At 38.6% G+C, this 26,687-nt stretch overlaps 3 protein-coding genes across 6 annotated transcripts in view; 1 reads left to right on the top strand and 2 right to left on the bottom strand.

Moving 5' to 3' along the window:
• ABCB11 (ATP binding cassette subfamily B member 11) overlaps positions 1–12,389 on the bottom strand; it is a 68,341-nt gene extending 55,952 nt beyond the window's left edge. Inside the window, exons 1-2 of the mRNA XM_056349581.1 lie at positions 12,234–12,389; positions 10,395–10,587 (exon numbers count right to left, since the gene is read on the bottom strand). The gene's annotated coding sequence lies outside the window, so the exon portion shown is untranslated. The remainder of the gene's footprint in view (positions 1–10,394; positions 10,588–12,233) is intronic.
• Positions 398–18,922, top strand: DHRS9 (dehydrogenase/reductase 9). Its single transcript, XM_056349594.1, has 5 exons — positions 398–6,738; positions 10,937–11,267; positions 12,905–13,163; positions 14,405–14,568; positions 15,432–18,922. Exons 1-5 carry the CDS (start codon positions 6,724–6,726, stop codon positions 15,680–15,682), a joined length of 1,020 nt encoding a protein of 339 aa, XP_056205569.1. The 5' UTR covers positions 398–6,723; the 3' UTR covers positions 15,683–18,922.
• An 88-nt stretch (positions 18,923–19,010) lies between these two features.
• The window catches only part of LRP2 (LDL receptor related protein 2), a 128,028-nt gene continuing 120,351 nt past the window's right edge, over positions 19,011–26,687 (bottom strand). For all 4 annotated transcript variants that reach the window (XM_056349576.1, XM_056349577.1, XM_056349578.1 and 1 more), the window contains 6 exons: positions 26,486–26,603; positions 24,385–24,514; positions 22,156–22,275; positions 21,954–22,061; positions 20,628–20,699; positions 19,011–19,528 (listed from right to left, as the gene is read on the bottom strand). In XM_056349576.1, coding sequence (XP_056205551.1) covers positions 19,367–19,528; positions 20,628–20,699; positions 21,954–22,061; positions 22,156–22,275; positions 24,385–24,514; positions 26,486–26,603 — 710 coding nt within the window. In that variant the 3' untranslated portion in view covers positions 19,011–19,366. The remainder of the gene's footprint in view (positions 19,529–20,627; positions 20,700–21,953; positions 22,062–22,155; positions 22,276–24,384; positions 24,515–26,485; positions 26,604–26,687) is intronic.

Here is a 26,687-nt window from a genome sequence, read left to right as displayed (position 1 = left end):
CCAAACGAAAATACACCAAAAAAACCCCAACCTGCTAATGGCACAAAGGGAATTTAGCGTTTTGTTAAAATTGTTCCAAAGGAAAAATACAGGTACCTTTCAGTTCCAGAATTTTCATCAGTTAACTCTGAAACATTAAAGATGATAGATTTGTTACTCACCCGTTGGCTGCAAAAAATTATGTATTATAGAACAAATTGTAAGGATCTATTCAATTAGGCAGTGAAGTACCCAACCATCTCCCATCATGTTTTCATTATTCTAACCCATTTGTCAGAACTGAATCTTTAAATTGGGCATTGACTATTTGCACCTGGGTCAATAACCATGCGGTCACAATGGTTACAGTTCATTGACATCTAATGGAGGGTTTACATTTGACTAACGTAATCTCACAACATAAAGTCAGGGCTCTTGGAAAGTGGGGTACAGGAGGATACCAGATGTTTCTCTGGAAAAAAATGCTTACAATTAATGTATGGGAAGAGATTATTATAGCATTATTTTATCAGCATTAGTATAGAATTACTTTATTAGCCATGCAATAATTCAGTGCACCCTACTGACCCTGCAGTAAAACAGCAACATCATCTGAATAATATGAAAATCAGTTCAGAGATTAAGCTAAATTCAGATTAAAAACTTGATCAAAAGCTTTGTTTTCTAACCCATAGCTCTCTCTGTGGCTTCTAATATTTTAACATTCTTCCTTTAAAATGGAGATTTTACAATGTGGAAGCTCCTGAATAGTAGTGAATTCTTGCTGGAGATGAACCCTCTCAATGAATCTGAACTTAATGAATGGACTTTTCATTAAGAGACGTTGGTGAGGGCAATGCTATGACCTCAGCCAATGTCACCACAGAGTTTAGAGGGAAATGGCAAACATGGTTTAGTTCCCCTCTGAAATCAGTTTTCACTACAGAGAGCCCTGACTGACAGGACAAGATAGAAAGGCAATGTCTTAATCTTAGTGATTGTCAGCTCTCCTCAAGTCTTCTGTGCTCTCAAATTTTCCATAATAAAGCCTTATGCACAAAAATGCAGCATGATTAAATGTAGCTAACCAGAACTCTATTTTGCTTGTGTAGCATCATTACTGTGTTCACGGTGACAGCATAAACACAGAAACCCAGTGTCTTCTCCCATTTTCTTAACAAAAAGAAGTCTATGTCTATACTAATGTACACAGCACAGCTTTGAGAATAATGCTATCTGAGAAAATGTCACAGTGCTAATAATAATCCACCACATCATAAAGGCGGAGAAAAAAAAAGTTACTTGTAGTGCAGGGCACAGGGGTGGAGAGGCTGGAAGAAAAATTACATAGTAAAGCAGAACTCTGCTTTGCTTTGTTGTCCCCTGACATCATCTTCAGGAGCAACATGGCCAATGGTCATGCAATGCCTTTGCTTTTCAAGGTACTTGGGCAGAGCTCACACTTAGCATGCAAGGAAGTTCAGCATCTCCAGACAAGGCTTGGCTTGCCAAAAACAGAATATAATTTTAGCTTTCCACAAACTACTTCTGTCTTCTGACTTAAAGACTTTGCTCATCTAGGCCTTTGGAAAGTGTGTGCAGAGCCTGTTTCACACTGTTAATGAAGTAGATAAAGGCAGTGATGAACTAGAGCTGACACCACAGACTACCCCAACATTTCTGCTCCCTGCTAAACCTCCACTTCTTTCAATTCATCTTTACAAAAAAATCCTGAAGATTAATAAATTCTGATCTGACTTTAAGACGTGGGCCATAAGAATGAATCTATGCTGAAAAATCATCCATGTGGAGCAAAGTGGAGAACATAAAGCACACAGTTTTGGTCCCTCTCCCACAGTCACCTTCCCCTTTTACAGCTGCTTAGTGGAAAAACTAGCCAAATCCACTCCATCTCCTCAAACCTTCCTGTACTTCGTTTCCTTCTGATGTCGTGGGAGAGGAAAACTCAGTTTCTGTTGCTAGAGTCAGACCCTCAGTGAACAAAGAATTAGCCACTGAACCAAAACAATAGAAAGGAGGACTTCACTAAATCAAGGAGACTGAAACAGATGCTCCCATCCTGAATAGAGGGCACATGCAAAATCTCTGATAGGTAGTTACAGGTACTACTTAGTTCACAAAAGATGAGCAATACCATCAGGATAATTCCCCTCAATCATGGTCTGACTGAAGGGAAACATTCTGCTTACATCTCACATAATTTTAATACCTTTTTGCACAGGAAGAAAAAGATCACAATTCATTGAACCAAATGCAGTAAAATAACCTCTTCTTCCCTCGATTTGAATAGCATTTTATTGCAGCATATTGCCACTCCAAATGAAGTTACCGTCTCTTCTCTGGGTTTTTTCCAACAGTTCATAAGAGGAGGTGAATAAAAATGAATCTCTGTTATTCCCATACAGATAATTTCTCAGTAAGAAATTAAAAGTCCATGTGGTCTTTTGGCACAGGACTCCTCAGTTCTAAGCTGTAGTCTACAACCTATTGATCTTTACTCCAGTATTGATAACAGCTAGTAGCAGCAAACAAATAAAATGCTTCCAAAGCTTCCTAAAGATAGCCAGAAATTCAGCACTGAGTGCTCACAGCTGTGGAGGAGTAGGTGACCAGTTTTCCACCAGGTGAATAGACTTAGTCTGCCACTGGAGGTTGAGACTCGAGAGGAGCAGCTTATTTCTCTGTTTTGCACTAAAATCTGTATGCAAGTACAGCAGTCTTGACTCTAGCCTGACAGAAGGCATTGAACAGACTGCTCCTAAGCTTCATTACTTTATTTTTTTGACCATTCATAGCCACATTTATTTCTGTAGCTAGCATACAGTGCTTCTGAGGCCAGGAAGCCAGACACAGGATTTTTCACTTGAGTATAATCCCCATCTTAATTGTGCCACTTACAGCAATAGCACCTCAGAGTGTCAGAAGTGTAAGGCAGATCTTAATATTGTAGTCTGCTTCTACATGATGCTTTTTCTTCCTGTCCTCTGATCCTTTGAAAACCAAAGGAAAACACTGCATTCGCTGCTTTATTTCTCTCAGGTTTTGAAAATATTTTTTGTTATTTTGCTCCACACGCAATCACAATTTTTTAACCTGAATAGTATGAAGATGGAAGTAAGGTGAACTCTAAATAACAGCAAGTTACCCTGATTCAAGGTAAGGGACATTTGAAATAAAGTAGATACAGTTTGCAGCTTGAATTATTAGGTAGATGACCCACATTCATTCTTGGAGTGTCACTGGTTAAATACTATTTACGAAATTAATCTAGAAAAAGTGTAACAGTTATAAAGGTATCTAGAGGGAAAAAAAACAACAAAACTGGGCTGGAAGAGAACAAGCTCCTCAACAGGGCCTTTGATCAGGGCAGACTGGAGGAGTGGGAAGCTGCAGGAAAGGTCAGTACACACACACACAGAGCTGGTCAGGTTGGCAAGTACCCACATACTGTGTCTTCATTCTTTTCTCATAGTACTCACTTTCTACAATGCAAAGTGAATTTTACACTGAGCTTACTGATTTGTGATTTATGCTATTAAAAATGGAATTATGTCAATTCCATGAGGTGCATATGTACATTATTTCCTTCACAGCAGCTTGACTTCTGAAAAAGTCACTGTCCTTTCCAAAGCAAGCATTCTACACAGAAGCCTCCTTTTTGCACCAAAGAGCAAGACTTACTCTTTTGATGGCTGGGTTTATAATTTTTTCCGCAAGCCAGACGATGTTGATATATCAATTTTTTTTTCTTGTTTTTTGGCAATCAAACTACATTTCTTCATACTGAAATGGGGAAAAGCAGATACTTTCCTTACAGTGAAAGAAAAGAAAGTACCTCTGGGCACAATGGGGACGTGTCTGTGAACATGTCTTTCTCTTGTCACGGAAAGTAAAAAGCCCAAGTTGATGATTGTTGGGACCGGGTACCTCCAGGCACAAAGAAACAAACTTATTTCTTCTCCTATGGTCTAAATCACAATCAGACACTAAGGCATGGTATATTTATGTCTTGATCACAAAAATGTGCTATACTGAAACTGCAAAATACTGTCTGGAGTGGATCCAGCAGGGAGCATGGGAGGAAGGCAGCAAGGGACTTATCTTGAGTAAATCACGTTGTTTCTATAGTTAGCCTCTCAACATCTGCTCTTGGAAAGTACTGGAAGCAGGACAGGCACTTATTTACCCCATTGATTCTACACAAGTCTGGCAGCCAGTAAGGATTTTTTCCTCCATTCCAGACACTTACACAAATAGAAATATCAGATTGGAACAACGTTTCTAAAAAACAAAACCAAAAAACACTTTGTAAATTTTAAATGCAAAATATAACTTCCATATCAAAATTAAGCGACTCGACATGTTAAAACGAAAAAATTCTTTCAAAAAGACAACTCTATCTCTGAAAGTGCCTGCCCCACCCTTGGGGCAACCAGCCCCTCGGTCACCTCACCTGTTCCTGGCAGAAGGCGTTGTACCCCTGTGAGCTTGCCTGTCCCCTCTGCCTCTGCTTTCCAATAGTACCACTCATACACCCTTGGGGTTTCTGACAGTGCTTCTTATAACTTTTCCTCCTAGAAACTAGAGAAAAGTACATTTTTTTCTTGATGAGCCTTTTCTTTTATTGGTTTGTGGCCCCTATAAAAAAAAAACGGAAATAGATGTTTGTATTGCAAAGCTGGGCCTCTGTGGGCAGGCCTGGGACGTGTCAGTCTCCCTGGCAGGCTGGAGCTGGAAACACAGCCTGTACAAAGCACTCTAACCAAAAAACTTGTGGTTTCAGCACTTTATTAATTTGATATAAAGTCCCACCAACCCATTAATTAAAGATCACAGGGACCAGAAGTTAACCCTGATTGTCCAAGTCCATGTTTGTAGATATGCCTGTTGCCCCAGCAAAAACAGGCCTTTTCCTTCATCTAGCTAAACTGGCTTTTACTTTTATTTACTGATCAGATTACAGGTCAGGCCGCAACTCTGTTTTGTTTATGTTATCTTACTAATTATACTTTATATCTACTTCATAGTTGAGGTCGAGTGTGATGAAACATAGTTCTGCCTCCTTGTTCTCCAAACTTTCTCCATCCCTGGGCCCCCCCATCTGCCACCACAGCCAGATCCTGCAGAGGCTTTAGCACACATGAGGTGCAGCTATATGTGGCATGGCTGAAGGCCGAGGGTGGGAAGGTATGGGAGGGCAGGAGTGGCAGGGAACCAGTGCCTCTGTGTCAAGGAGGGCAGGTCTTTGTGCAGCCTCCGGGAGCGAGCCTGGCCCTGGTGTGCAACAGCCAGGGACTGCCCAGACTGCTAGTCAGTGGCAGATGAAGGAAAGCTAAGAAAGAATATGGCAACTCCAAGCACAGCAAGGCATAGCACAAAGAGAATGGTAATTTTAACGAGAGTTGCAAGAGAAGGAAAGCCAACAACTGCGTTGGGTTTGCTATGCATGCATACATAGGCCAGGAGAAAAATTTCCTTAACTTAAAGGAACTTTGAAATACTGGCTGGGGAAGACAGTTACCTAATCGCTTCGTCATACTGTCTTCACTACAGATGCTGCAGAGGAAGTTAAGCAACAAAAACTAATAACTCTGCATTGCAACTTTTGCAACACCTGTGTAACTTTCAGCCAGCACAAGAAGCTGCATGTCACCAGTATACATTTTTATGTGAACAAACACTATGAGCAACCACAGGGCTTGCAATAAAAATGGAGATATATTAAACTCTCCATATCACAGCAGAAAGGAGTTCTATGCTTAAAAACGTCAGGTGTTTGCAACTTCCATTTAAATTAAGTTTTTCCAGAGGAGAATTTGGCCATGGTAAATGCAACCTCATTGCATCCTGATTGCAGAGATGGATTGTCTGTAAGTAATCTCTAAAAGGATCTGTACTCCTTTATGTCTATTTATAATTATTTTTTCAGTCAATTGCATTAGGCATCTCCTATTTTCCAGGCCATGAGCACTCATGAAGTATAACTGCATTGTTGCCTCTAGGCAGAATCTCATCCATCATCAATAGTTACTTATAAACTCACTATTAAGTCAACTGGAGTATAATCCCAGATATGCAGACTCTTCCCAAACATATATGGCAGTATTGATGTTTTCACACTGCCTAAGCTTAACTCTGGCAGGTGAAGGTGCTCCAAACCTGCACCCTCCTTCCTATGATCAGGGACCAGATGTGCACTCTGACAGCCTAGCTGGTGGGAATTTATTTCTTTAAAGGCAGGAAAAAAGGTGGAGATCTGAACCAAGCTCTGTTAAATCAATGGAAAGACTCCTGCTGGTTTCCAGATGAAGCACAGATTAGTCCTTCCCAGCTAAACAGATTAGTTCACCCTAATAAGTCTTGACAGTTGCCCAGGCTCTGTGGATTACTATGTATAGCCAGCAATGCTTATACAACATAGGTATGATAGGCAGGCATGGAGCACATACAGAAGATTAATACTAAGTCCCTAAGGTAGAAGCATCACAGCACAAGCCATTATCAACAGCAGGGAGAAGGGCCGTGTTTATCAGCCAATGTACAGCAATCAGAAAGTATCACCAGACACAGAATTTACAGTAAGACTTTTCTGGAAACTATTCACCATGGAGGTCTTGGTGTACAAGCTTATGAATTCGACTTGGGCTGTTTCTGTGTTCTCACACTGGAAATAACTGGTGATGGCAACTCGTGAGCACCTGGAGGTATAGACTGAGCTTGCAGATGTCTCCCCAGAATGTGAGTAATGGCACAAAAACAGAACTCTTGTCTATCGTTATAGTGAGCAGTACCCATTATATGCATTTGCAGAATAGCTAAGAGAACAAATTAAGCACTTGTTTTTGAGTGCACAGACAAGAGAACATGCAGTCCCTTCCTTTCTAGAGTGATTTTAACAATTGTTGCTTTTCTAAGCACCTACAGGGTCTGAATAAAATGTTAACTCAGTAATGTTCTTCCCAACATCAAGAATGTTTCTCTACTTGATTTTCAATTACTGGGTCAGTAACCTAAGAGTTTACAGGGGGGTATTTTCTGGGTTTTTTACTGATGCTGTGGTAAAAATCTGAAGTGTAAACCATACAAGGAAAGATATAATCATGTCAAGAAATCAGCCCCCTTTGTACCAGACTACATTAATCTCCCTGCAAAACGCTGAACAGGAGAGTTTGGAGATGTATTTCTTTTAAGGTGATATATTAATGAAGATCTTAGGTTATCTGTTGACCACCAAACTAAGTTATCACACTGACATTTTTACACAGCATACAAAAAGCACTCCTTTTCCATGAAACAAAAGTGCAAAGCCCCACACATGCAGGAACAGCTCACCTAAGAGTGGGAGATGTAATTGTGTTTGTGCCTGCATATTTGTTCAACTTGCTAACTGGAGAACAGGAGGTTTGTAGCTCTGGCAGGATGACCAATTAATTAAAGTTTGTACTTCCTAGACTCTGGAAAGCCATTGGGTGATCTGTCCAAGTGTTGTCTGACACATCTAAACCTTCCACTGAGTGCTACATGAGCACTGTTTCTGAAGAACCCAGTCCCTAAATTTCCCTTTGGCAGTTCTTCCTCAGCATGCCTGGCAGGTCACTGTAACCCATTGCAGAGCACTAACTTCTGGAAGTTTGCACTGCCAGCAGTGGCAAACAAAAGAATCCAAAGCACACCCAGACCCCCAGCCTGAGGTTCTTTGGCACAACTACCAAAGCAAACTTGCTGTGGGAGTAAAACAGCAAGACTCCCCTTCAATACAGTCTGTGTGCTTCAGTTTCCTGTAGTGCAGAGAAGCAGAGGGATGCTGTACTTTGCAGCCATCTAAGGATCTTAAAGGGCTCTCAGTGCATTCATGCTGCTTTTCTCTAAAATCAATTGCTTTTATAATAGCACTTGTCTAGGCCTAAGAAGCCAAGCTCTATCCCAAGAGTTCTCAATTTGCCAGGCAAATATCATAGTTTTAATGGAAATTAGAATTTGCCTTTAGCTATTTACTGGCTACATTAGCAACCAGAATTCAATATTTATGAAGATATATCAATACTCTTGAAATATCACGCTGACATTTTCTCTGGAAACACACTCTTTGCCACTCCAGGCAGCTATTTCAAAATCAATATGTCCCTGGAAGACAAGTGGCTTTTCTTATTGCTCCACAATTATCAAACAATAAATATTTTGCACAAAATTGCACATTCACAGAACTAGACAATTTTCTTGGGAGAAAACTTTAACTGAGATTATTTCATTTGATTCTGACCCCAGACTCCAGCAGCAATGACATCATCTAGCAGAATAAATACTGGCAGAAGTCTCCAGCAGAGCAAAACCCATCATGGTGCCCAGCACCGAATGTCCATGTGCTATCAGAGAAGGAGCACTGGTACTTGGGGAGAACTAGACAGTCAGGGATTACAGGCTTAGGAACACTGGCCTAGGGCTGACAGGGAAAAGAGCAGCAAGCAGATGCTGCACGCACAGTGCACCCCTCTCAGCTGTCACTCCTAGAGCCCTTTGTCTTACAGTGATTCTGTGCCAATTACTGCTACATAGACACAGGGACTGACACTAACCAGAGCAGTCCCAGGTGTTTCTTACAGGAGCCAAGCAGGCAGCCTGGCCAGACACTCCAGAACTTCTCCACAGAGCCCAGTTTCAAATTTAACCTGCTTTCCAATAGTGCAAGCTCATTACCCACTGCTCCTTCCTTACAGCATAGCCATGGAAGGATAGTGTGATTTACAGCTCCTGTTTCCAATTAGGTTAATCTTCTCCCCAAATCTCTAATTATTTCATTTAATTTTGTATTGGGGAAAAAGGTGAATCGAGTCCCAAAATGATACATCACAGCACTAGTTTGCTGAGTAGCTTGCTGAGATTTATTGGCATGGGGTTAAAAGAGCCCGCTGGTAGCAACTCCTCTCTCTCTTTGTGTCTAGCTCAGCTCTAAATTCTAAATCAGCAGTCAAAGGAAATGTCATTGCCTGGCACATCATTGCAAATGGACTGAGGGGTGTCTCTGATCAGCTGCTGCAACATCCTGTTTTCAGACTTTATTTTACAGCACAGAAGCCTGAATTACCCTGAGCTCTTTCACACAGTTTTAATGGCACTTTGTCAGAGCACTCTCTGTGTGTCCTCTCAGAAAATAAATGTCACCTACTCAGTGAAACATTACAAAGATGATTCCAAAGTACACACTTTCAGGAACACTGCGATCAGCCTCAAAACAACAGTGACATGGGCTGCTAAAGTAATCAGTGCAGCACAGGGACCAATCTAACACCCCAAAAATTCAGTGAGAGCCTCCCTGTAGCATGCAGTGGAAGGAGAAGCAAAGTCTTATATGTATGTTTTTGCTTAACATTTTAAAATCAGTGAGCGTTAATCAGTCGCTCAGAAGTCCATATTGATGGATACTGAGGTACCAGACTATGTAAAATAAGATCATTAAGTGGCAATGAATGTTGTCACTTGTTATCATTTATCAGTTATATGACTGATTTTTAATTACTTAATGAGTGTCCAACATTCATTTGCTATCATATTCTAAGATTCCTTCCAAAAACTGTAGAATTTCCAGCAAAATTCAGAATCAGAATAAAACCAACTGACTCCAGGAACTCAACAGGAACAAGAACACCAGGTAGGCTATAGGAACCAGGACTAATACACTGGGCTTCCTTTAATACCCATTTCTTAAGGTAGTAATACTATTACATGCAAATCAGCCAAATGAATGCTTAACTTCAGACAGCTATGTGTTAGAGAAGAAAGATCCCTTCCTCTGAGTACTTTTGGGATGTAAAAATAATCACAAATTCCTTTTTTTTTTAAAGTATCACTTCATTTGTTGAATACAACCACATTTTAAAGGCCAGATGTCTGCACCTGTACACATACGTAGGTAACTGGAGCCTAGATGACTTCTTAGTACCTGTAAAAAGGTTTCTCTTAAACAAGATGTCTGGAAAATGCTGACCATCCTTCCCATAAATATTGACTTTAATGACTTATTTTGGTTTAATTCTTACACAAAACAAAAAAACAAATAGAAAAACAGTAATAAATCATGAAGATTTTAGATGACAAGAACTGTATTCTACATTTAAGAAAAAATTTTGTAACAAGCAAACAGTATCCACCCCACTAGAGTCAGGAAATCTTGTGTTCCCTCAGGGCTTTTTTTTTTTTCTTTTTTTTCTTTTTTTTTTTTTTTTTTGAGGGCAACATCTCCATGCATTTCTTCATTTCTTTATACAAATACACTTCCTATATAATATTTTCTCCTGTGCTGTGTATCAGTGCTAAACAGGCAATGAGGAAGGAGACAGAAGACTCAGGCACTGCCCCAAAGTCTACCTTGTCTATGGGACAGAGCGCAGATCACTCACCATCACACAACAAATGAGTCATCAGACCCACCACTGCAGCTTCAGCTTTTCCAGTTGTTCTCAGGGTCACTCTGCTTCCATGCTACGGGTTAGAAGAGCAGCCTAGGTGGCATCATACGGGCAGTCAAAAAGAATCATCCTTCTTCCTAGGGGAATTCCTCTTTCCAGTATTAGCACAAATAACCACTAATACCTGCAAAAAAAACCCCCAGATACTACTGTGAGAACAGATGCAATCATTCCTTTTAGTCTGAAACACCCTGAAAGGAGAGGGCTGATGGAAAGATTGGCCAGCAAAGCTTGAAAACAGTAGACATCTATTGAAAAGGAAGATGTGGAAGGTTTTGCCGAGGCACGTATATTATGATTGTGATCACATTGTGCCAAAGCTTCCACCCCTGCTCTCCCCTAACTTAGAGTGAGCTGGAAGGCCTGCAACCAGAAACAAAGTCTTTACAGGAATTGTGTCCGAGGAAGGTGGGGGTTTGGCTAAGCACACCTGCTTCATTGCATTTCTAGATCATTAATTTATTTGCTCATAGCTCTCACTTTCAGACTCGCTGCACATAGCAGTTTTGGCTTCCATACTTTCTTTTATCATTTACTGGCTCATCAGAGACAGTCACAGATTGAGAAACCTGAGTGGAAAGCATGTCTTCATAACAAGCTGTGACACTGAACTTGGAAACTCACTGGCTAAATGGCTTGACAAAAGGGGATTTTGTGTCATTGCTGCATGTGCCACAGAAAAAGGATGCCAAGAGCTACAGTCCTGCTCCTCACTCTCATTGAAGACAGTGAACCTCAACTTAGCTGACTCCAACAGCATTTCCAGGGCTGTGGTGTTTGTGACCAAAGAGACAGCTGGCAATGGTAAGTAGCAAAGTAATTTCCCAGAAAAATGATTCAATATAACCAAAACTGATCTAGCTAAAAGTACTGGTGCCTCTTCACTCTCTGCAGAGGAATTTTTCATCTTACTGATGAAACACATTCACTCTTCAGTTCTGTTATTTCTTAGTTCAAAGACATTCAAGCAATGCTTTTGGGATTCCCCTCGCTTTCACTAACAGGTGAAACTTTGCCTAAAAGTTTAGTTGCTCAGTCTGTTAAAAGCAGATCATTCCCAGGTGTGTTTTTCAAACTATTTTTGGTGCAGTTGAAGAATCTCAGTGGAGGGAAGATGCTAAGTGGTATCAGAAAAAACTTTCTTGATAATAAAACCAGCCCATGCAATTAAAAAAGGGCTGGTGTAAAGGGCTTCTTCAGCCCTCCCTTAGTAAGCAGAAGAGTGTTTTTGCACTGCCGGATAAGTCTGACTTCTCAATGCAAACAACAACAATTACACTGAAAACACTTGCCATTTCAGCCAGTTTTCTTAGAGTTGTTACACAGGTAGCTCTCACCACTGCTATCACACACCTCTAAGCACTTGCCTAAAAGAGGCAGAGTCTGTCCTTGGATACCTATGAGTGGAGTTAAAAAACAAGATTTAAATATTGGTTTTGGCAAAGGGTCATAAGAAGATCTGTGTGGTAAATATTTTCAACGATAGCAATACATGTTTCTTTCTCGGCACCAATAGCACAGACTAGACATTGTTAAGGGCCACCGAGGGGGATCACAGCACTGCAACTACCAGCTATAACACACAGTTATACCAAATATTCAATAGACTTGTTAATTAATTAACTAGCTAAAACAGTAAAACACGTATCTTCTACCAGTAGGACTTTCTCCTCAAAGCTTGTAAAACACTGTTGGCCTCATCATGAGGGTTCCAGACCATTCTTAAATGCAGTGGTTGAGGACAATGACAACACAATTATCAGTGCTTACCTCCTCCAGCAGGCCTCTGCTTCCAGCTCGTGGAAAGCCGCACGTTCTCAGTTGGGGTAACCACTGCGAACACTGTCACTTCAGTCTCAGAAACTCTTTATGGAGGCCAAGTGCTGGACTTTCGGCCTCTCCCTTCCCTTCAGGCACAGGCTGTCCTCAGCAAACTCTTAGAAGTGTCACTATTTATCTAAAGTTCCTCAGGTAATTTATAAGGTAGTAAAGCAGTATTATCAATACACAGGGTTAAGCTAATATTTTCAGAAGTATTGACTAATTCCATATGTCTGGTTCAGACCTTTAGACCCCAACCCAGAGAAATCAGTCTCACCATTTTTATATACACTATTTGATTTTCACAAGACTGTAAGTGCCTATTAGGAGCGTGCATATTTGAGCGGATCTGGATAATAAAGCCCGGTATGGTGGCCCATATCTCCAACCAAAACAGTTTTCCTTTAATACTTTACCTATGCTCTTTTAGAGTCATCGCCTAAGGCCTTCAGCAAATTTTGCCAGGTTTACAGAGCAGATCATACAAACAAACCCTAGACAACTGTATTCATCTCACTGAAGTTTTTTCAGACTGTGTGCTTGTTTCCCAATACTACATATGAAACTCTAGGGTAAGGTATTGCCACATACTGAAATAAATGGTTTTGTAATCCTATTAGGGCTTTTTGGATTGGTGAGCAATGCTGAAGGAACAGCACCTGTAGCACCCACTGACTGGCTGAGGATTGAAGACTTCCACTCAGTGCTGGATGTTAGTCTGCTGGGATCGATTGAAGTCACGCTCAAGCTTCTGCCACTTCTGAAAAAAGCTGAGGGAAGAATAGTCAATCTAATCAATGCCAAAGGCCTCATGGCTTTTGTAGGGGGTGGCTACAGTCTGTCCAAATGGGGCATGGAAGCTTTCTCTGACACCTTACGGTGAGTAGCTAGAAATACATGAATGAATCCAAGAACAGATTCCAGATGTGCTGAGGAAGGGTGACTGTATGTTTGCCCCTCGATTTCTGTCTGGAAATCTTGCATAAAGGGAGAAAGTAGGATGTCACTTGTTTAGGATTTCAGACTCCAGTACTATGAACAGACCCACCAGGAAACGGTACTGGGAAAAACTTTCATATTCTGGACAAATGGCTAGTACGCAGCTTTAGGCATGTGAATCCAGTGCATACACGAAAGTAAATCAATAGTATAGCCCATTCAGACACCCAGAGTTTCCTGGGCAAGTGCTACTTGCCCATTTACAACCCATTTTATTTTGTTGTAATGCTCCACAACAATCTGAACTGGGTGATTCCAGGCAGCAACCACAGTACCAAAAGTACTCGTAACTTTAGAAAATTAAGCTGAGCACCCTTCACTGAAGCCGGTTGTGTCATACTATCTTGAGATGGCTATGGCCTAGCCTAGCGAGTCAAGTCTTCACAAGAACTAGGAAAGTTGGTTGCAAACCACTATGAATGCTTACATAAATAAAGTATATGCCCCAAGGAAATATAATATAAACTAGTGGCTAATGTGCACATGGTCCATTCCTTTGCACGCTTTGGAACGTAGCTGCCTGGGTCTCTTGAGCTGCCCAGAAAGAGAAAGAGGTCATTTTCAATCTAAAGCAGTTGCACTGCAAATCAGAATTACATAGAGGAAACCACAGTACCAGAAAACACACCAACCTTTATTGCACTAACATTTAATCACTTAACCATAGCCATTTAACCATACAGTGGAGACTAAAGTTCTAACCAAATTGAAAATTTTTGCTCGCTTTTTCCCAGACACCTTAATAATTTGTTCCTTCTGGAAGCTGAAAAGATGCAACAGTATTTAAGGTAGTCAAGTTTTAGTTTGATAATACATGGCTAAGATGCAGCTAGCTACTACATCCTTTGCATCAGTGCAACATAAACTACACAGAAAGCTGTAAATCTACCTGACACTGCTTTTTTTCCCCTCAGCATTAATTGCCTGCTGCACTTTTACAGGACACATACACTGCTATGAAGCTAATTGCTGCGATGAAGTTAAAATTCTACTGACATTTGAAGATAAGAATCAAAGTCTCAAATAATCATTTATGTGACAAACTTTCAACTTACTGATGTTTAATGTTATGCCATCATTGCGTGGTCAGGAATGGTTATCGTTGGGTTTTTTTCTTGTAGGATAGAGATGCAGCATTTTGGAGTGAAAGTAAGCATTGTTGAGCATGGTTTCTTTAGAAGAGGAGTTGTTAATTCAGATGTCATTGAGAAAACCCTCTTCAGACTTTGGAATGGACTGAATCCCGAGATCAGGGACTCCTATGGAGAAAGATACTTTGTTGAATGTAAGTAGAAAAAGGATTGTATGAAAGCTCGGGGGGGGGGGGGGGGGGGGGGGGGGGGGGGGCGGGGCAGGTATTATCAACATATATAAATACCTGAAGCACAGCCAGGCTCCTTCCCATGGTACCCAGAGACAGGACCCAAGGCAATGGGCACACACAGAAAAACACTGGATGTTCCTGCTGAACATCAGGAAACATATTTTTACTGTGAGGGTGACTAAGCACTGGCACAGGTTGCCCAGAGAAGCTGTGGGGTCTCTATCCTTGGAGAAAAGCTGTCTGGACACAGTCCTGGGCAACCTGGTCTAGGTGACCCAGCTTAAGCAGCAGTTGTTGGACCAGAGCTCCCTTCCAACCACAATCCATCTGCATTTCTGTGAACATCTGCTGGACTTCAATCACTGTTCATTAAGAACCCATTGCTGAATGTTCTATACTATATGTATGTTAGATGAGGCCTGTGCTATTAGTTCCCATACAAGATTGATGAGATGTGATGTCATTATACCATCCTTACTTCGTTCCTCCATACTTAGACGTCACATGCCTAGGGGGAATTAATTGCTTTGACCATATGCTAAATTTATGGCTTTCTGATATCTGAAAAGTTGTGCTGTGTCACACTGCACTTACTGTAGGGAGTATCTGGCTCACAATATCATCCAGAGAGGTTTCTGTTTACTGGTCTCTTGGGTGTTCTGCAGCCTTTCTGGACTCTACTCTGCTATAGCTGTGCTGCTCTCAGTTCTAGAGTCAGTAGTTTAAAGTAAGCCTGAAACTGCAGCTAAACCTTTGAATGCAAAGAATCCTCTCACAGAGAAAGTTGCACATACATACTTTCAGGCTTATTTTCTTCTTCACAGATACAAAAGCTCAAAGATCATCAGTGAAAAGACTGTGTGATTTTGATATTTCTAAGGTCATAAAATGCATGGAACATGCCCTGATAGCAAAGTACCCCAGGACACGATATGGAGCTGGATGGGATGCAAAGTTCTTCTGGCTGTTTCTCTCCTACGCCCCAAGCTGTTTATCTGACTTGCTGCTGTGTATGACATTTCCAGCTCCAGCAGCTAGTGGGAAATCAGTTCATGGAGTTCTAATTAACATTTAGTATTACACCAGTATCAGGTCTGCAGAAATAAATATTAATCCTGTCAAAACCAGACATCCTCTTCTTTACCAGATACTACACTGCTTAAATTCCTTTCAGAAGACACTTTCTCCACCCCTCACCCCTCCTTACCTGGAATTTCTGAGTTTGCAGATAGTCTTGTAAATCCAGCATGTTTTTGAAGGTCATTTTTAATGCTCAGAAATTATACCTCTGTAGGATCTGCATTCATAAAATATTCAGCTACAAAGCTAGTTAATACTACTCACTGAATAAATAAAAAAAAATTTAAAAAGCAAAATGAAATCACTTAAAGAATCAGTTTTTCAAGTGGAATTCATCAACATATAAGCTGGTAGTGAACTTGAAATAAAACAGCAGCCTTTCAGAGCATATATTTTATACATGTACCTCACAGAAGATATTTGGTCAGGCTTACTCATCTATTTCATGGGCAGTTTTGCTCAGGGTCATATTCAGGAGTTGCTAAACTTCACAAGCTTCTGAACACAAGACATGAAATCAAATAATAACAAAGCCCAACTATTGCAACTTATTCCAAAAATTACAATTACAGTATTTGACCACATCTAATCATCTGACTATTCAGCTGCGTAGAGATAAAACACAAGCTATTTTACAGATACACAATTACAGGGGAAATCAAAAGTACATTGTACTCTGGCTACTATGCAAACAGAGTATCCAAATTTATATTTTCCCTAATATTAATATAGTTTATGATTAAGATATTAAAAATAATATGCATTCACATTTCTTTCATCCTCAGTGTGCTTTGTAAGTTAAAAGGATGATCATTTCATTCATTAGATGAAACAGGTGCTACAGCGTATGCTCTAGCAAATTAGTTCAACTGTACAAAGAGTGTGTTCAGAACAGCAAAATGTTTGTTGAGGTTACTGTGCCTCTTGTACACTATTTGTATCTGTTAAGCTGTTGGCCAGAGGCTCACAAACTGGTGTTCCTAGAGATATTAAATTGAAGGGGTAAAGGTTTTATTTGCTGAACAGCTGGGCTGCTGATTAATCATTAATGTGCAATTCAATTAAGCTTACAAAAATACCATGTGCGGGTCAGAACTCTAAGAAAAGGGAGTGTCATCACTCCATGTGTGAGAGCGGGGGTGTGTGTACATGGGCAAGAAAGGGATAGAATGTAAAAAAACTTTAGCAACCTTTAAGTACTACATTGAGGTTCTACTCTCTGGCAAATGGCTTCAAGAATAAATTTCATTATAAATACCTGAGAAGCGACAGTTCTCTCTATCTGGCCTAACAGCTGTAAAGAGAATGTACATGAAAAAACTTAATGGTATCATTTATCAGCCCTATAATGCAGAAACAGATAATGCTCAATTCTCTAAAAATCAGCTGCCTTTGAAACAGAAAGAGGCCGGAATTCTAGAATCCAAGCAGAGACTGTCCTCTTAAGGGAAAAAGAATACAAGTGAAAAACAAAGTTAGGAATAGAATCTAAAGCTTTTGTTGAACAAAATACGAAAAAATAAATTTTACATAATCAAAAGGGTACAATGTGGTATGCTACTGAGAGGAAGAGGCCCAGTTGAAGCTTCACTGGAATATATATAGGAATCCTTCACTATCTACACATTAAACAATCAAATCTACATACTATGTATTTATACAATATGCCACAGATGGTTTTCTTCTACATCTGAAAAGTTAAAATTACTGGGGGAGGAGGGGAGAGGGGAAGTATCTCTGATACATGGCTGACATATTCCAAAACTGGTTCCACATCTTTCTGGTGCCAAAGACTATTTACAAAACTAATGCTACTCTTACCTGTGGCATGCAACTGGAGGTAAGTCTTGTGGAAATATTAGCCCTGCCTTCTCTCTTTAAAAAACATTGTGAACTCTTTCCTTAAGAACAGCAACCTACCTTTCAAAGAAATCCTTTGTCATAGCCTTACAGATGTGTATGCTGTGTCCCAGGTCCAAAGGAAATTTCTACATTAAAGCACTCAGATAGGAAAGTTAATTGAACAAAAGTTTTAATCGCTTTTGTCCATACTAGCTTGATAGTCAGTCTCTTACAATCAATAATAAGAGTTTCCTGTTTCAAGTGCTAGTTAATTTAATGTGTGTAATGGGGAAGCTTTCACACTTACAATGATATGACATCAGTGATGTTATGTCAAGAACTTTAGACAGTTGTGTGAAGCAGTAAGCACTATTCTTATTTGACTTTAGATAAAGCACTGTCAGTTTCATCTCAGAGTGCACTGAAGTCTCCACAACTGAAAAAAGTACATAGAGCCTTGACACAAATTATGGAATAAGGATGTGATAAAATAATACATTTATTAGATTTATTCAGCAGCATCATTTTCCAGTTGTCTTTTCTAATCAAAGTACATTACAAAGTAATTATAAACATTCTAATTAGAAATAATACACATTTCGAGAACTCAGATATAAAACAATCAAATAGCAGAAGTCTTAATGATTATAACTTTAGGAATCTTTAAATTATATGAGTAGCTAGCCAGGAATACTGAATAACATGTTCCTGCAGTGGTACTCCATTTCCTCAAATGGTTCATGTTGTGGAAACCACCTTGGCTAATTAATAGAAAAGCTAATAAGATGTACAGGATATTCTGATGGAAGGTTATATAAATAACCAGGTAACTACAAAGACTGCATTAGTAGAAATTGTTTCCCTTTCTATTAATGTCCACTTCAGGAAATAAATAGTCAATAAAATTAAATTTTCACATTAAAAAACCTGAATAATTGCTTAAATGAACCAATACTTTTTGTATTTTTTATTTGGAAATAAGCTGTTCCAGAAATCTAGCTACTTCATTTCATAGTACAAATTACTTCCAGAGACTCCAGCCAACAACAGAGCTATTCCATTGATGAGCAAGAGAAAATCTCATTAAATTAAGTACTTCTGGTACTTAATTTAATCTAAATATATCAGATCTTTTTAAAAACACTATTAATGGAATGTTGTTAATAAGGATCTAGAGGAAAAGTATGTGTCTTACGGATTGAGAAGAGAGCATTTTATCTCAGGCAGTTAAAATATTGTGAGAACAACATTTTGCACAGGTAACTATTCAGCATAATGATGCTGCATTGACTCTTCCATCTTTTGTTTAACACAAGATAAACAGAGACACCCACTTGTACGTACAGTAGTATATAAAATAGGTGGTAAAGATGCCCAGAGCACCAGTAGAAGTTTTAAAAGGTATTCTTGTATACTATAAAGAACCTGTGAATCAGTAATGTTCCTATATTCACCTTGTTTGGTTCTTTTTTAGTTTCAGCTTTTAGTTAATGAATTTATCTCTAAAAAGCTGACCAATTCCATACAGATTTCTACTAGCAACACCACCAAACAAGATAATCTTTCAAAAATTTACAAATGTACAATATATTTATAACATTGCTTTCAGACAGCTTCAGTGCAAAGATATACATATAGTACATCACGATAATTGTTCATAAAAATAGAAATTGGCATTTGTCAAAAAACAAGGCATAGTTTCAACATACATCTCCAGCCATTGGCTAAGAGATGTATATATTTTTATAAAGCATTTGAATGTGAACCTAACTCCTCTGTTTATAAAAAATATATGTGCAAATGGATGTGTCTAATTTTCCCTAAATCATTTACCTAGTTATACTACAGAGTCCTCTTTAACAAGATTGGCGGTGTCTTTAAATGTATCCTCTGTTGCTGTATAAGCTAATGGTTGGTCTCTCTTCAGAGTAATCTTGGATGGCAGCGAAGGAGAAGGGGTAGGAACATTTTCCGTGTCTTGTTGCTGTTCCTTTTCCATCTAGAACAATAAACATAAACATAACATTAACATAACCAAGTTAACATTCTAATGCATAAAACATCCAACCTTTCAGAAATGTTAAATAAATATCCAAGTATTTTGCTAAAGTCAAGTGTCATGGTATAAGTTATTTCTACAAATCACCACCTATAACAAAATTAAATGTTAATTTCACTTCAGATGGTACAGCTGAGTAAATATGCTACTACAAACTTATTCCACACACTGGGACACCTATTTTAATGCTTAATGTCAGGAATAGCTTGATATGTCTATATGCACATATATATGTAGAAAACATCGGCACTACTACTGTTTGTAAATAGTTACAATTCATTAGTGTTGGGGAAATGAATCCTTGGCTTCCTGAATGCTTTCTCACCTTGTTCAAGCATTAGAAACCTAAATTTTTCACAAAAATCAGCTAGTTTAATCACATGACTGTGGGACTGAGTTTCTTTAGACACTTAGGCCATCTGGAAGGCCAAAAGTGAAAAGGGCTAGAATTACTTGCTCAAGTCAGCAGAACTCCAAACCTTCATATCCAAGCCAGGGGAGAATTCCACCAGCACACATACCACCTGCTGGCACACCATCTTAAATGAACTGTGTCACTCAGCTGTATGGATGAAAAAAATAGGGCTGGCATGGGAACAGGGCTGCAGTATGCAGAGCTATTGAATTTTTGTGCAGTGCTGAAGCCAGGACTGAGAGGGCAGAAATAAGACACTTCAGCGTCTTAGTAGTAGCCTCCCACTTGTGCTGGGTCACTGAGCTGTGCCAGAATGCACCAGGAAGCTGAAACCAGCACCAGCAAGCTGAAACCAGCACCTGAGATGTCAGAGCATGAGCAGGCCACAGTGCTTGGGCAGGCAATGCAGCTGCACTGCCTGAGCTGGATCCCTGCTGAACACCTCATTCTGCATGAGGCTTTGTAACTTTTCTCAAAACCACTTCAGTCCTACCTTGACCTGGGCTGGAATTTCTGTGCTGCCTCAGCAGCAGAATCTACTCATACTCTGTAGCCTATGAAAGCAAGAAAAAAGTCCAGCGGTATGTGAGCTGAAAAATAGAATTATACAATATTAAGCAATACCTCTGCATATATCGGGTTTTCAAAATTAGTGTTTTGTTTCATTCTTCTCTTGAAGAAACTCCATTTTGATTCCTGAAACATAAAAATTATTAGAACTTTACCGATTGTTCTCAAGTTCTCTGGAAACTGACATCACTGTTGTTGGATTTCACTTGCACTGAAAGCTAACTCCGTGATTTCAGCTGGATGTTCTTACATTACCATATTGTAACTCTAAGCATGGAACTCAACTTTCTTCTCTGATAGATAACCGGTCACGGTTATTTTACCTAAAGCAGTATTCATAAGTCTGAGCCAGAAGGCAATAAAAGTGACTAAAATAATTCATGGAAGCCTATAATTCCAGACAAATAGGTTAAAGAGGAAAAAACTGCCTTGAAAAAAACACAAGAGAAATTACTGAGGGACATGAAACTACAAGTTCACAGAGCTGTCATTTCAAAACTTAGCAGAGATGCTTTTTAGTGCACAATGTGTGAAAGTAGTCCTGTAAACAAGCCATCATCAGCTCATTCAGATGGATTTTAAGACATAAAAATGTATCTTTCATGAATCAAGAACAATCTCAACGAGGCGATACTTTGATCTTGACTGTTAAAGTGTCCTGCAAGAACACATAGAACAAGTATCTTAAAAGTTCTTGCTAGTAGTTTTAAATATGAATACAATTACAAATAAATGTGAAAAAAAATTACAACAGTACACTGACTAAATGTCTTATTTCAATTTACCATGCATACAAAAAACCCCTGGGTTTCAGTCTTTTAAACCAAAATGTAATTTTTCTTGAGTTTTCTTTTCATATCTTACAGGGAAGAAAAAAGAAAAAACCCACACACTCTGCTGCTTTTATCAAGGTATAGTTCACTAGGCATTTACAAATAACTGTTAGAAGTCCAAAGTAAAGCCTTAGTTATAATATTTTCTGCTGGGTAACAATGACAATTTACAGCAGTTATATTAGAATTTTCAGACTACTATCTGCCCTCAAAATGAAATATAACAGTGAAAGGAAGCTCTCTGTTCCAATCTATTAACTTCAAAATAACTGGGTAGGCCAGGAAGAAGAGGGGGTTTAATCCAAACAGATCTTTACTGTGTGCCCTAGGCAATTCTGTGCTTGCACTGCTTTTCTCGTATCAAACTGTTACTGGCCAGCTCTTGTAAACACAGTCCAGTTAGTTGGACTTGATGCAGATTGTGTGTCAGCCCCATGGCATTATTTAAAGACAACTGGAACTATACTGCAGCTTCCCTAACAATTCAATTTCCCTGATTTGGAGTGCAAAACAAACAAGGGAGCTTTAGATTATTTTTATGTCCTACCCGAGGTACATCTGTACCCTGAGGGGGTTCCTTCGGACTAGCAGATATCACAGAGGCATACACAGGGTTTTCAAAATTTTCATTTTCTTCACTACCAACTGCTGCTACCTGTAGGAGAAGGAGGAAAATCAACATTCTTCAAAGAAGAAAAGAAGGTCATAAGGAAAACGAAAGGTGAAAGTCAAGCCTAAGTTTGTCTTACATGTGTTGGCCGAACGACTGTAACTGCACTGGCTCTGCTGGCTCCACCATCTCTGGTTGCATACATTGGATTTTCAAATGTGATCGGCTGTTTCCCTGACTCCACTGCAAAGTTTTCATTCTATGAAGGAAAAGAAACCACAGAATAACAACTGTAGTGCAACAAACGCCTCCGTACTCTTAGGAATTAATTTATAGTCCAATTCTTCATCTCAGTGAACAATGCCTGTTTAATTCAACATAGGCTTAGACAAAATCTAGCATATGTTAAATCATAACATTAGTTCACCATCCATTATTCTACTCACTGACTTAGCAGCCTAGACCATTGATTATTCTGATATTAACCCATTTCCTAGCTCGACAAAAAAAGCCTCACATTTCAATAATTGACTCTAAGTATTTTATGATGAGGAAAGATGATTCTCACAAATCACACCTTCAACAAGGGAGAGATACCAAAGCATAATCCCAACATAAATATTTCATTTTAGAAACCTCAAAATTACATACAAATTAATAAGCACTATCTGACATATAAAAGAATGGGATCCATTCATTTTGTCCAAGCAGGGAGATTGCTATAGTTTTTAAGACAAAGTAGTAAGTGCATCCCCTTAGATATAGCATACGAGTTATGTCAAAAATAAAACGTTTCACAGTTTTTAGCATATCTCTTATTATAAAACAATACTTTGCCCATGTATAAAGACCACTGTTTGGATAGCAGTTGCTTTACACATGGTGTGAAACCCTGAGCGGCAGCTACGGTGCTTGCAGCAGGTGGGCAAAGGTGCCAAGTTAAGTATTTCTTAAGAAAATATTTAGTGCAACATAAGGATAGCCACCCAGGGGTGGCTTAAACCTACATCATTTTTACAAACCGTTGTTTCATGCCATAAGGATTCATGCTTTGTGCTGTCAGAGTATAGCTCTTTACCACACGGCGAACTTGTCAGCTCCCTCAAATTAGTGTAACTTGACTAAGAATAGCCACACTGAAAAACATACCTCTAACGTCTACTCATGCATATGTGATGTTAAAATTTTAGAAGGCACATCCCACAGTTCTTTGCTGCCATAAACTAAACCCTCTGAATTCTTTCCCAGTGAACTATATCATTTTTTTGTTTATATTCTGAACACACGGGGAGAATTAACATCACTTAAGTAGAAATACCCTGTATCCAGACCTGTTATTAGCAACATATACACTGCATCAGTTGGACTTCAGTATGTCATTATTAGGTCAGAAAATGGAAAGTACCATGAAGTTTTTCATGCATGAAAAAGACTTGAGGTAATATTCAAGCCTAAAGCTATTTTCCTAGTATTTACTGAAATGTTCATATGGTTGTTTCATTACACAAGCTGCTTAGTTTTAACAAAGGGTGTGTTTCTTCATCTAGAAGATGATCATATACATTATTATGAGTTTAATCTTCACTAGATGTTTAATTTCATATTATTTACAGGCAGTTAAGTCTGTAATTTATCTTTAAATTCCAAAGTTTAGGGAGTTGCCAGTGTAGACTTTGCAGCAAATGTGTATTATTCAAACATACCTGTGATCTATTTGCTGTAAGTAAAAATATATTATATTTTACTTCTTGTGGTAAATGGGTGTATTTTTACAGTACAGGAAACACAAGGGTGTGCTGTATCTCAGATGTGCATAACAAAATATGGATGAAGTAGAGTTATACTTTATGATGTCCCCAAAATTATTAAACATGATTTGTTTAAACTTGTGAAAATAAGAAACTGTCCAATTTATAATTTGTACTGCAAAGTAGTGTACGTTGTGGTTAGGCCTGAGTTTTACATCTGAAGTTTCTAACCTACAGCGTGGATTTGAAAACCACACTTTTTAATCTGTCGTATGCAACACAAATGCTCTCAAATAATTCCTTCTTAAGATATTTTATTTGCCTACTAATTCCCCATATATTCCATTAATATGTTTAAATAGGAAAGGGGGTTATCTACTTAATTTCTACCATATAAATCATGAGAAAAGTCATATTATTTTGAAGAACAGCCTACATTTGTCCTTGTCTTCAATTTACAAAAATCTATTTCAGGAAATTATCAGTTCAACATTCACTTCTTTTTCTAGAACATATTTATTATACCACTATCATTTTTACATAAAAGACTTTTCATGTCATTTTTAGCTGACAGAGGAAAGAACATAATCTAAAAAAATTATTTCAGAACTAAACCTTACCATTTGCATTGCTCTGTCTATAGCAGAGTCTCCTCCAAAGCCAGACACTCCTATGTCCATACTCACATCTGCTCCAGATCGGAAAGTTACCCCATTGCCATTTTCAGTAGATTTTACAAGACTGCTTAAACTACCAAAAAAAAAAAACAAACACAACCCACAAAAACCAGATTATACACAAAGTGAACTCATAATACAGATTTTTCTAGTTGTTCTTGCATACTTATCACTTGGAATTTTTTCTGGGTATAGGCAAGCTAGTGAGGGCACCAGGAGTAGTATTCCTGCATTAGTTCAACAGTTCTTTTAACCTAAGTTAAACTGCAGCTGAAATGGCATAACATTTGTGGACTTAATTCCAACATCTATGCTAAAGATGTTTATGCATGCAAATCATGAAGACAACTGCACAATACTGTTTTTTGTATAAGCAAATGTTCAATCTGCATATACATTTACAGTAATCACAAGTGCACATTAGACTTGCATGAGAAACATTGGAAATGGGCTGATAGAACACTGTCAGGTTCAAAACAATAGGAGCAGTGAAAGACAATAATGAATAGCCAAATACAGAGCTTTCTGCACAGAAATCTGAGCATGCAATTCCCCAAAACCATGCAACTGCAAATCCACTGCAGAGTTAAACTTCGAGTTCATTTTATCAAATTTGCCTAACTTGAAGGAAGACAGAAGCATTGAAATAATCTTTCCATTTGTGTGTCCTCTTTGGAGCTGGCTTGTACTAAAACTCTTGTCTACAGCTGGTACACTGTGCACACACCTTACCAGTTGGCCCTGCAGGCATCAGCTGATGGAATTTTAGAAAACCTTAAATCTTAGCTATGATTCCTGTACATGGACAAGTCCCATATTTAGGGCAACAGTTAAGCTATAGCTTGAGTTAACTCTGCAGTAAAGGTACAAGTTAACAGTTTAAAGAGGGATTGAAAAATGGCAGCACTAAGGCATATTCATGGCAGAAATGAAAACTCTGAACCAAGCCTCACAGACAAAACACTGACATCTCAATTTCACGTGGCCTCATAGCTTATATGAGAAGTATTGTTGAATGGTAAAGTTTGAGTCAGTACATTAAAATTTCTACTTGTTCACTATCTGATGACACAGAAAACTTCCATTCAAGAAAGAAAGAAACAGAGCATTTCAGTGAGCAACTTAGAGACTTCTTACAAACTCTGTCTACAGGATTGATTTGCACAAAAAAATTTTGCCCCAATTTAACTATGTCAAGTCAAAAATAGATTTAATTAGTTCAGTGTAATCCTCCAGTGAGGAAGCAGTTGTAGCTACATCCACATTACTGATTACAATGATTTAATTACACTGATTTAAAGCTACTACTGTGAAATTGGTGCAAAGACTATGAAGATGCAGCTTTATGTGTTTAAAAACATATAATTTCCTTAAAGCTAAAAAAAAAAATAAATCTTGATGCATTATATTCTGACCTTAAAAAAAAATAATTCAAAATATTTACAAATTTTTTTCTTCATATTCCTTTGATTTAAAGCATCAAGTATTTTTGAATTATATTCCACAAAGCTGGTTTTCACTAAACAGTATGACTGTCAGGATTGCAGAAACCTACAAAAAGCCCAGATTTCTCTGGCACTGGAAATAAATAGAAGTTAACTATACATGCCCCATATTATTTTTAAACTAATGAACACAGTGTTGCAGATGAGCTCAGCCTTTAAATGTTAGAGATCTCTTTGCCAGAATCAACTTCTGACAAACTTCTCTAAAAAAATCCAAACATATGTAATTATGGTCTTTTTTATCTCTTTGAAATGAATATCCAGTTCCAGATCTGGTAAACAGTCTTCTTTATTGCTCATTATTTAAAAACTAATTGGGAATGTGATGAGTTTTACAATAGTCCTTTTTTATGAAATAATGATCAGCTATGATATTGCTTAGAATCAAAAATCCTCCTGATTTGCTGCAACACTGCACTTCCCATATTCCAACAGAATGGGTACATAGCCAACAAACTGGATTTTTCAGAAATACTTGGGAATAAACATAGATTTGTCAGTGCACAGACATTCCAACTATGAAAGCCTTCTAAACATACCTTGGTAGTTTGGGAAGCGCTGGTAAAAGGGAACCAGTTCGTCTGTAGTTAAAGAAGCCTCCAACCGCTAACACTCCAATTATTATGATTAGTATGACAGTCAGCAATACTGCTACTGCTGCTTTCAAAGACAGAAGAATAAGCAAACATTCAAGCAAGCATAGGTCAATGTAAAAAAGAGCTCAAAGAATTATAAGCTGGA

The sequence above is a fragment of the Falco biarmicus genome, chromosome 8 (assembly GCF_023638135.1).
Source record: "Falco biarmicus isolate bFalBia1 chromosome 8, bFalBia1.pri, whole genome shotgun sequence".
NCBI lineage: Eukaryota > Metazoa > Chordata > Aves > Falconiformes > Falconidae > Falco > Falco biarmicus.
This window is presented reverse-complemented; position numbering and strand designations above follow the sequence as displayed.

Bases quoted from the DNA above. Each gene is read 5' to 3' on its own strand.
- DHRS9 (XM_056349594.1), top strand. The intron at 13,164-14,404 runs GTGAGTAGCTAG...TTTTTCTTGTAG, and splicing joins GCTTTCTCTGACACCTTACG to GATAGAGATGCAGCATTTTG. The intron at 14,569-15,431 runs GTAAGTAGAAAA...TCTTCTTCACAG, and splicing joins AGAAAGATACTTTGTTGAAT to ATACAAAAGCTCAAAGATCA.